Source organism: Castanea sativa, chromosome 6, assembly GCF_040712315.1.
Source record: "Castanea sativa cultivar Marrone di Chiusa Pesio chromosome 6, ASM4071231v1".
NCBI lineage: Eukaryota > Viridiplantae > Streptophyta > Magnoliopsida > Fagales > Fagaceae > Castanea > Castanea sativa.
In genome coordinates, this window is record NC_134018.1 from 55,398,206 (window position 1) to 55,410,262 (window position 12,057).

General features: G+C 35.6%; 1 protein-coding gene across 1 annotated transcript; it reads left to right on the forward strand.

Moving 5' to 3' along the window:
* The first annotated feature begins 4,487 nt into the window (after positions 1-4,487).
* LOC142640749 (putative pectin methyltransferase QUA3) lies at positions 4,488-11,162 on the forward strand. Its single transcript, XM_075814988.1, has 7 exons — positions 4,488-5,292; positions 6,313-6,516; positions 6,599-6,809; positions 6,900-7,161; positions 7,376-7,750; positions 9,378-9,467; positions 10,624-11,162. The coding sequence occupies exons 1-7, from the start codon at positions 4,867-4,869 to the stop codon at positions 10,844-10,846; spliced, it is 1,791 nt and encodes a 596-aa protein (XP_075671103.1). The 5' UTR covers positions 4,488-4,866; the 3' UTR covers positions 10,847-11,162.
* The last annotated feature ends 895 nt before the right edge of the window (positions 11,163-12,057 follow it).

Genomic DNA, 12,057 nt, shown 5'->3' on the forward strand with positions numbered 1-12,057 from the left:
GCCAAAGTAGTGGCTACCTGCCTATAATAATACAACCCATTACAATCATAAATAAGCAGTCTATCTAATTCAGCAGAGGGAGAGGTTTCAAAAATAACAAAATCCTCCCTCAAATAACAACCATTCTTGGCCAGCAGATCAGCACACCAGTTCCTTTCTCTATACACATGAGCTAACCGAACCTACCTGAATCTTGCTATGAGGGATCTGCAATCAAGAAGCAATGGAGAAACTTTAATATTAGTACTGTTAGAATTTTTCAACATCTCCACAATAACCTTAGCATCAAGCTCCACTTCTAAACAGCCAATACCCAATTGAATAGCAAGATTTAGCCCATCTCTCAAAGCCCATAATTCAGCCATAACACTCGTCATGTGCCCAATAGACCTCGAGTACCCCCTAATCCATCTCCCTTCACTGTCTCGGATCAACCCTCCACCACCAGCCTTACCTGGATTCCCCAAAAAAGCTCCATCAATGTTAAGTTTATGCCAACCTGGAAGAGGTTTTGTCCATTTGATAAGGATAACAATTTTTGGAGTAACTTGCTTAACCTTACTGACACAAAAATGATATTCCTTAGCTTGACTTAAGCACACCCTCTCTAGGGTTGGATTTGGAACAAAATTATCAAACACAGTAGAGTTTCTATTCTTCCATAAAGACCAAACAGTATAAAGGAAAACAGTGCACCAATTTTGTGGATCCCTTATGCAGCGCTGAACTTAATGAATTGGTCTTTAACCAAACCTCAAGACCATCAGCAAAGGAAGTAACTTGAGTTGGAGGAACCTCCAGTTTCCGCCACACATCACGTGCATAAACACAATCACGAAGCACATGAATAATGGACTCATCCTGGTTTCTACAAAGCAGGCACAACTTATCATAATTGACACCCTTATCTGCTAACACTTCCTTAACTGGAATGCTACCATGCAAACACAACCAAAGAAAATTTATAATTTTTGGTAACATATCTAATTTCCAAATCCACTGCCCACTAAACTGTGTAGCATTCTCATCACCTTGATGTGCAAGTTTGTAAGCTGAAGATGTAGAATAAGAGGTAATTGGTAACTTGGTAAGACTAATCAATCAATCATCAATATATATATATATATATATATATATATATATATATATATATATATATATATATATATATAAAAGCAAAGGCCTCATGTTGGAGAGTATGAGGTTGTGCCATGTGGCGTATTCTTTGAAATTCTCTTTATTTAGTTTTCTACTTTAACAAAGTTTGCATTTATATTAAAGTATTAGTTTTTTTTTTTTTTTGAGAAACACACACACACAAAAGTATTAGTTTATTGAATTAGCCAATAGAGAAAATGTACATATTAATTATCTATTGTTGTGCATTAGCATGACCCATATAATAAATATGCTTATTTTGTTATATTAATTATTTTAAACATAATGAAATTTTAATATCGTTTTTCTAAGATTTATACAAGAAACAATTGGTTTTTTTTTTTAATGTGAGAAACATTTGATTTGAAATATGGCATTTTTACTCAAATTTAGTTGTTTTTGAAACAATTGAAACCATGTCCAACGAAAAGGGGAAAAATTTTTAGTAACACAAAAAAAAAAAAAATGAAAGATATATTCATTTTTTAGTAGGCATGAAACATGCCTATCTATATTCACTACTATATCATGCAATTTTCAATTTGTTAACACACACACACACACACACACTATACTACTCTTAGTGTAATTTTATTTTGTCTATATATGAAATAACTAAATATTACAATTTTTTACAATGAAATTTATTGAAATATCTTTTTTATACACTGATAGTTGGGGGTGGAGATCTGAATTCTAAATGTTTCTATTGGAAATTAAGGTGTTAATCAGTTGAGTTACATGATTTTTGGCAAAACTTATTGAAATATTAAAGAAAACTAATAATAAGTTGTAACGCATATCGTGTGAGAACTCAACTAGTTATTATAACAAAAGAGTATGATTGAGTTAGTATGATTGTTACAAGGAAGAGAAAATATCCTATGGGACACTCTCTCCATGTCAGCAACTTATTTGGTGAGCCTTTCTCCTCAATGAAAACCCTGATACTATGAATGACCTTAACTCCTATGCCTAATAGATATTACCATTCAATTACAGCTGTTAATCGTTCGTAAGAATTGCTAGAGCAAAGATGATATGTCTATGCTCATATAGGATCCAACTCGTCAATGGTCATTCCTTTTTACCTTAAGAAATGACACAATTTTTGTCTTATGTGCTCGTATGAAGGGATGGATATTGGAGTTGAGTGCAAGTTGGTACGAGTCATGGCAGATTGGCAGGTGGTGTAGTAGCGGTTGGAGTGAGGGTTGTGGAGTTGCATTAAAGCATTTTTGGGTTGTTTAAAGATGATTTGTTCTCAATTAAGATTAGCTATGGAGAAAGGAAATTTGGTTTTGAGTACTAAGTGTGTGTTTGACCAATTTATTTGCAGCCAACTTATTTATTAAGTCACATTTTGTTTCACCATTAAGGAAATAAGTTGGCCAAACACATGTTTAGAAAGCAAAAAGTGATGAAAGAGGAAGAGAGATTTGGAAATAACACATGTATAGGAGTAATTTGTAAATTAAAATTTGAGTACTCAATTCTCAACTAAAATTCCGTTTAAAAATTAAAAATTCATCTAACATATCCAAACAATGAATTTTATTTAACATAAATTTAAATTCTCTCCACCTCAAATTTTTTATTTTACAAAACGAGTAAAGTCTTTTATCATTAAAATAAGAGATGAGTTCAAATCTCACCTACATTAAAAGAAACTAATTTGTGTCTTACCGTATCGGTAAAGAATAATCATTCTTGATGGATACATCTTTCCTACTTTATATTTGCCTACTTCAAAGAATCTTTGTCCAAAATAAAAATGGACGAGTTCACTTTGGGAAAGGTACAATCCTTTCGGACAAGTGGACAAGTGAGCAACATCTATGCAATTGCGACATTCCAACTAAAGTAACTAAAGGGAATCTTTTTTTTCTTTTTCATTTTTTTTTGAGAATGAACTAATGGGAATCTTGGAAGTAACATTCAGATACCTTATATTAAACGCTAAACGCAAGGTATGCAAAATAATCCTAAACACTTGACATTTCGTTTTACGGAATTAGAGTGCTAACTTAAGCATACGAGGAACTTGGGGCAGCACCATACACCATACCAATGTTTTTTTTACTCTAACCCGTTTGGATGAAGGGGGAAGGAGGGAGAGTGGAGGGGAGTAGAATAAAATTATCTAAAATAATTTAATTTTGAGCTAAATTTATTCTACTCTACTCTACTTCTCTTCCCTCCCCCTCAATCCAAACGGACTATAAGTTTTGTATATACTTGTTTTTGCGAGTCTTTGAGAATTCATTGTTTTGAAATCTGGACCGAACCGTATGGTCAGATCTGGTTAACCAAAAGCCATTTACCAAAATTATTTTTTTAAGTTTAAAATCCGTTCTATGCAGAATAGTCAGTGAATCGTTCGAATCAAAGTTGAACCGTTTGAGTTTAAAATTGTGGACGGTTCTCATGTTTCAAATCAGTGCTTGAAAAAGAATAAAAATAATACTCACAGTAGTAACTATAGCTCATATCCATTGTTAAGAAAACCCCAAGAAAAATCAATCAATACAAAGAACTAAAAAGAAAATCGCAGTGTAAGAATAACTAAATCTTTAATAATATGCCCCCACACGAGTTTTATAATGGTCTGGATGGTTATATATCGGTCAAATTTTTTTTTTATCATAATTGGTTAAATATCGGTCAAATTTTTTTATCATAATTGGTTAAATATCATTATTATTATTCTTCCTTACTTTAGCATGAACAAATGAGTCATATAAATTTCTTTCATGTCAAGAATCTTATAACTTAATTAATTAATATATTTTAATTTTTTAAGTTTTAACGTAAAAGAGTTCAAATTTCTCACTTTGCCTCAAGTTTTTAAGAAGGAGAAAAAAAAAAAAAAAATTCATGAAAGAGAAAAAAAGAAAAAGAAAAAAGATCTAAAGCTTTACTCGCAAACAAATCACGCGTAGGCATCAAACTTCACTGCCCTGGCATCATCAAACCAAAGCCTCATGATCATCAAGTTCCTATTCTGGCTATTCCCATCTCTCGACAGCCGTAGATATTAATAATTTAGTAGTATATATTACACTTGCAGTTGCAGTATTCATTCACAGATCCTTCACAGCCATGTCAATCTAATCCTCTGCACCAATCTCAATCGTCGTAGGATTGTGTTAACAAGCATTGTAACAACAGCTTTTTGCACATTTCTTTTTTTATTACTTTTTGCAGTTTTTATTTATTTATTTTTTTTACAATTTTTTTTATCCTTTTAGGTAATCCTTTTAATAACGTTAACATTTCCAATTGTTATAATATCCCCGTTCGGCCATTCCCCACCACAATTCTACAATAAACAAATCCACTGCTTCAAAAACACACAGTACCATTTCAATAAAATAAATACACACATACACACTCTCACAGTGCATGTGCAAACTGCAATCCCAAATCTAGTATCTCTCCCCAAACCCCAAAAACAATAAAAGAACATTTGCTTCCAGTTCCACTTCTTACACTCAAAATCTCTTTTCAATCTCACCAACCCCATCTAACCCCTAAAATCTTCACACCCCAATTCTACAAAACACTTCAAAAAAAAACCTCTCTTTCTCTCTCACTCACAACCAAAAACAACAAAGTTCTCAGATTTTCTGAAAACAAAGAAGAACCCAACTCAACCAAACCCCATCTCCATCTCCAAATGCCCATTTGATCATCAGATCCAAGAAAATGGGTCATCTAAATCTGCCCATATCGAAACGAAGCCCCAGACACTGGCGACTCCTGGACTTAGTCTCCGCCGCGTTCTTTGCCATCGTTTTCATCTTCTTGCTACTAATCTTCACTCCCTTAGGAGACTCTATGGCCGCATCGGGACGCCAAGCCCTCCTCCTCTCCACCTCCGATCCGGGTCAGCGCCACCGCCTCGCGGCGTTGGTGGAGCTGGGGACTCAGCCGGTCACCATCGAGCCTTGCTCTGCAGACTCAGTGGACCACATGCCATGTGAGGACCCAAGGAGGAACAGCCAGTTGAGCAGAGAAATGAACTTCTATAGAGAACGACATTGTCCTCTACCGGACGACACGCCGCTTTGTCTGGTCCCACCTCCTAAAGGGTACGAAATTCCGGTGCCGTGGCCCGAAAGCTTGCACAAGGTAATGACTTTTTTTGTTGTTTTGATCTAAAGGTTGGAATTTTAGGTTGTTAAGTAAAAGTACATGTGATGTTTTATTGAATACATAAGATGTGGATTTAATGATAATGTATTAAAGAAGTACTGCCAATCGTCATGTTGCTCATGACTGACACCTCTCGATGTTTCCAATATTGGAAACTGAGACGATCGGGATTCAAATCACGATCCCCATTGTAACTATCTAACTTAAAAAACAAAAAAAAAAAGTATCAAAGAAGTGGTTATGGGATTTATTGTTTTCTTTATGGTGTAATAACTATAAACTGGATGTCAATAGAATTTGAAAAAACCTCACTTTAGAAGGGGTGATGGAGATAGTCTAGGGTCTTGGTTATCATTTAGATAGATAGATAGATAGAGATTTTAAGGCTTCAAACACTAATGGTCAAAAAACTTTGAGACAATGACCTTGGGCTCAAATGACAGTGTAAGGTAGTGGGTTCGAGACTTACTAGGTACATGTTTAAGTTACCAATTAAAAAAAAATGCTCAACAAACTTTGAAATTGATTCATTGAGGTTCTCACTTGAATTGTGGATAGGCTATAAAAATCTAGCCCCTATAAGCTTAAGTAGTAACAAAAGGAGTATCATTATAAATAAGTATTGAGGATTGTCAATCTCAATTAGATATTGTAACCTGGTGAAGCTCAGCTCATTCTTGGATCTTATGTTCTTAAATTTGAAAGTCAATCTTCAACTGGGATTTTGAGGCTGGTGATGGACAAAGTAGCCATATTTGGATTGCTCACAAGAAAATTATCAGATTTTTTTTTTTTTTAAACGTGAAGTAGTGTTTGGTTTTCTTTTTGGAACAATCTACATGCAAGAAATAATTTGCATATGTTGGTGCTCAATATAAGATTATTTGTTCCATGTTGTTTCAAATGCCAAGACAGATGTATGATGCCAATATTTTGTCAGAAATTCATTAGTTACTCTATTCATTTATCCTGAAGTATTGTTGAGTGCTTGTGCAGGTATGGCATAGCAACATGCCACACGACAAACTTGCAGAAAGGAAAGGTCATCAGGGATGGATGAAACTGGAAGGTCCATACTTCATTTTCCCTGGTGGTGGCACAATGTTCCCAGAGGGTGCAGTACCTTATATCGAAAAGCTTGGACAATATATCCCTATAAGTGGTGGCATTATAAGGACTGCTCTCGATATGGGTTGCGGGGTAGGAGCTTAATTCCTGTATCTCTCCGAGACCTTACTAGAATTTATACTTTTTAAGATCGTAAAGTCTCATCCTCATGCAGGTGGCCAGTTTTGGGGGGTATCTGCTAGCTGAAGACATTTTAACCGTATCATTCGCACCAAGAGATTCACATAAATCCCAGATACAGTTTGCACTGGAGAGAGGGATTCCTGCTTTTGTTGCTATGCTTGGAACTCGCAGACTCCCATTTCCAGGATTCTCATTTGACTTGGTGCACTGTTCTCGATGTTTAGTCCCTTTTACTGCTTATAGTGAGTTATTTGTCACATTTGGTCTCTCCTATATAACACTATTGCTAGTTCCTGCCACTTGTATTTATCATAAAAATTCTATCTTTGCAGATGCAACATATTTCCTCGAAGTGGATCGGTTGCTTCGACCAGGAGGATATCTGGTCATTTCTGGTCCCCCTGTACGCTGGGCTAATCAAGACAAGGAATGGGATGATCTGCAGGCTGTGGCTAGATCATTGTGTTATGAAATCATTGTTGTAGAAGGAAGCACGGCCATCTGGAAAAAGCCTCTAGGAGATTCATGTCTCCCCAACCAAAATGAATTTGGTTTAGAGTTGTGTGATGAATCAGATGACCCAAGTTATGCCTGGTAACTGTCCTGGAACAATTTTTCTTATTTGAAAGGATTTTTTTTAGCATGTGGAGGGGTCAATCGTTTATTTGTTGCCATGCCATACACTGTTGTGCTTGTATGTGATGGATTTCTATCTGGTTTATTTCAAAAACAGTACTATTATCAACGGGGCCTGTATATGCAAAGATTTTCAGGGAATTGTAAAAAAGTAAGCTCAATTGTTTTGCAGGTACTACAAGTTAAAAAAATGTGTAAGCAGGACCTCTACTGTCAAAGGAGAACTAGATCTTGGGACAATTCCAAAGTGGCCCAGCAGGCTGACAAAAGTTCCTTCAAGAGCCGCACAGATGAAAAATGGCATTGATGTGTATGAGGCTGACACCCGGAGGTGGTTAAGACGGATTGCTTACTACAAGAACTCATTAAATATAAAGCTTGGAACTCCAGCTATACGCAACGTCATGGACATGAATGCATTTTTTGGAGGCTTTGCAGCAGCTATAAAATCTGACCCTGTGTGGGTAATGAACGTGGTACCTGCTCGCAAGCCGCCAACTTTGGCAGTAATTTATGACAGAGGCCTTATTGGTGTCTACCATGATTGGTGGGTGACTTTTACTGTCTTGCTGATCCTTTAAAAATATATTCCTGTTAATAGGCCCTCTCTCTTAGAATAGATGAAGTTTCATGAATTCTTCATATTACTCTTGAAGTGACCATCGTATGACTCGTATCTTCTTTAGAAGCATGCATTAATCAACAATCAAACATTTCATTTCAATTTTTAAATGGCTACATGTTAAAATGCCCTTGCTGCTGTTGTCCTGAAGTAATACACAAGATCTTCCTGTTGCTTTGTGTTGGAGCAGATAGAATTGATATCTGGTCAAATTCCTTCTTGCCTTTATGGTTATTTATGAGTTAGTTAACTGGAGATTTTCACCAATATCCACATCTTCTAATATGCCAATATATCTATAAAAAAAATTCTTATAAAAAATAATCCATGTAAAAAAAGACCAGGTTTGTTGGTCCACTGGAATTATCTTCCAGAAAAGAACACATCTGCTCTGTTCTGCGGTTTAAACAGCTTGGATTCCCTTTACCAGATTTATAGATTTAATAGTACAGTTAATTATATGTTCCTCCTCCCTCCCCCCCCAAAAAAAAAAAAAAAACACACAGACACAACTTTCTCAAGTTTCTTGGTCCTATTTTAATTACCTTCTGGAAAACAGCATATCTACTCTGCTGTACAATTCAAACCACTTGGATTCCCTTAGGATTTTGATGAAATTGATTGTGTGATGTCCCAAAAAATGAATCCTTGGGAAAGGGAGAATTGTTTGCATGGAATTAACTCAAGAATGCCCCACCCCCCACCCAGCACACATAAATTATATGAGTCGTTCTTTGTAGTCAGGGGTCCTGCTTTAGCTCCATTTCACATTTTCAGCTGTTAGAGGGAAGTTTATGACCTTCCAATAATCCAATGAAACAGCATTCATTACATATATCTTCTTCTGTGATCCATTTCATGTACGCTCCAAGTAGTTATCAAAAGGCCTTTACAAAGGGAACGGTTTTTCCTTGGAACCTAGCAACCTTCCAATTCCCAGTCATCAGCCACATTGGCCTAGTAACATTACTCTTTTGATAGCTTCAATAGTTTACAGAAAGTCTTTGGTGTAATGAACTGCAAAAGCCCTTATGGCTTGATTGCTATATCCTCTTATTCTTTATTTCACATTTGTAATTGTAGAGGGTGGTTTATGACCTTCCAATATTCCAATGTAATTGCGTTCATTAGATATTTCTTCTTCTGTGATCTGTTTCATGTAGACTCTAAGTGGTTATCAACAGTTGTTACCTAGGAACCTTGCAACCTTCCAGTTCCCAGTCACTGACCTAGTAACCTTACTCTTTTGAAGTTTTGGTAGCTTCAATGGTTCATTGAAAGGTAAAAGCTTTTGGTGTGATGAACTGCATGCCCTTTATGGCTTGATTGGCGTATCCTGTTGCTCTTTGTCTGAAATTGGACTAAAGTTACCAATCCAGGCATGCTAATTTCCTCCCCCCAAGAAGCCCATACCTTGTATGGCAGCCATTCACGTATATATTAACTCCATTCTTTATTTTCTGTAGGATTTGGAGCCATTATCAATTTTACTAGAACTATAATGGCTTCATGGAGAACTTAAATGGATGAACTAATGTATTAATGGTTCCAGGTGTGAGCCTTTCTCAACATATCCTAGGACCTATGATCTCATTCATGTAGCTGGCATTGAATCACTCATAAAAGATCAAGGCAAGAACAGGTATGCGTAACGTATAACCTCTTCCTTTGTTGATAGTTTCTTATCTGTTTCCTGTTTTTCCTGGCTTCCTTGGAGGTTTTTTTAATTTATAATAAAATATAGTAATATGAAGCATATTTCGTGATATTGAAAAGTACTTAGAAATAAATAAAATCCTGATATTTTGCTAGGCTGATGATATTGCTTGGCTGCTTAAACCTACTCTTTTATTTTTTATTTTTTTTATGATGAGGAACTCCCTCAAGGTATGGGCCAGTGGGACCATCCTCGAGGGGTAAACCCAGGATGCCTACACACCCCCACTGAGTATGCATCGGGTAAATTGCTAAATGCCTTAGCTAGGAGTCAAAACAGAGACTTCTGCATTTACAATTAGCCTAGGCACTCTCCCTTACCGCTAAGGCACCTGGGCAGGGGCTTAAACCTACTTTTTGTTGTAACTTTTATAAATAAAGGCTCCTAAAGATAACTTGGTTTTACTTGAAGTAGAACGAGAAGTAGATATGGCTTCATTTGACAAAACTGATATGCTATTATCAAAATTAGAGTATTCGTGTCATTACTTTTGTATTATTTGCTCTATAATTTATATTTAATGCATTTATTTATTTATTATTGGAGAGAAAATACATGCACTCTGTGGGTTCAAAACCCACTTGCCCTACCCTATACCCTTTATTTATTATTAATATTTCTTTTTTGGGGGGGTGGGGGGAGGAGAAGGTGCCATTGAGCTAGAGCTCATTGGCTATATCTGTTATGCATTGTAATTCCTTGATAAAATCGCGAGTTATTATCCCCCATGGGCTATTAACTGGGCTTTTGTCCCATGAAAGGTTTGTATATGCAGAACTTGACATTTATGTAATCATTACATCTCTCATCCGTATCATAAAAATATAATATTGTTTACTAAAAAATGGTATAATGCGCATATATTTGTGAGCCACCATGCAACTTAAATTTTCTCTCTCTAGAAGTCCTTTCTGAATTTGCTTGTTTCTACACCTTATCCTTGCTGGTTTCTAAGAGCTGAATCCATACAAGTGCAACATGATTTCTCTTCAATCCAAAGGAGATGTTAACCTCTATTTATTCAAAGAACTTGATAGGTTGCTTTTCTGTAATTAAAGTTGAGTGCCTGTGCTCATTGCAGGTGTAGCCTTGTGGATTTGATGGTGGAGATGGATCGAATTTTGCGTCCACAGGGAACAGTTGTGATTAGAGATTCCCTGGAAGTTATTGATAAAGTAGGTCGTATAGCTCGTGCTATTAAATGGACAGCTATCATACATGAGAAAGAACCTGAATCACATGGGCGAGAAAAAATACTTGTTGCAACCAAAAAATTTTGGAAGCTTCCTTCAGCATCCCACTGACACAACCTTTGTTCTTTGTAATGTAGGTATTTTCTTTTTGTTCCTTCTCTTTTTATCTTTTTTTTTTTTTCCCTCAAAACCAAGATGTCATCTCAATGCATCAAATGGATGCAGTTTTCTTTCATGTTCTTCATCTGGTATATTTATATTAGGAGATAGTAGAGTTATAATGGGAAAGAATTAGAAGGATGCAAAGACATGTAGTTTTATCTAAGAATACACATACTACTGGGAATTATATATATTCATGTCTGCTTTAATTGTAATTTATTCTATTATTCATCACTGATTTGATGACTCTGCACTATTCTCCTTATTGGCATTCTCTAAATTCTCTTATACACACTTGTGTGCTATTGTCGACTAATTTCACATGATCCATATAGCATTAATGCTTTATGCAAAACAGAGCTAATTCGGATAAAAATTTCATAAGATTGACATCAATGGTACTATGTATGGTACACACAAGGTTATATGGGGGAAAATGTCCAAGAAGTTGTGAACTTGTGCTATCTTATTACTTGATAAGTGACGTATGAATTGGTTAGTATTAGTTAATGCTCAAAAAAATCAATCCTCCCTAGTTTCCAGAACAGGAGCTGGGAGAGAGAGTTTGTTACTACAAAAGGGGGCCAGAGAAGGTAGAGCAAACTTACAGAGAGCATGGTTTGGCCATGCCTTGAAAAATAAAGTGTTGGATACTACTTCCTCCATCTCAATTTGTTTATCCTGTTTGAAAAGTCAAATTTTTTAAGAAAACATCATATATTGTTTTGTTTGCTTTATAAAAATGTATAAATTTACAAGGCTACTCTTAAATAAATTTATCAGCTTTTTTTTTAAAGGATTATTCTTAATGAGGCAACTAAAAAGGTGCAGTAGTTAGATTGATTTTTTTAAAATATTTGTTAGTTTTCTTTTCAAATAGTTTTGAACATAAAGTAGGGGTATAATAGGAATATTAGTAAATTAATGATTTTTATTTTTTGAAACAGGACAATATTTTGGGACATCTTAAAATGAAATAAAAGACAGACAAACTGGGACGGAGAGAGTATGATATTTAACAGGAAAATTAGTCTACGGAACAAGAAGAGCTTAGTAGGGTTGTTGGGTTTGGGGTATTTTTTAGAGCAATCCACGGTCGCTCTAAACACAAACCCAATGGTTTTGGGTTGAGTTGGGGCATGGTTTTGGGCAATTTTGTT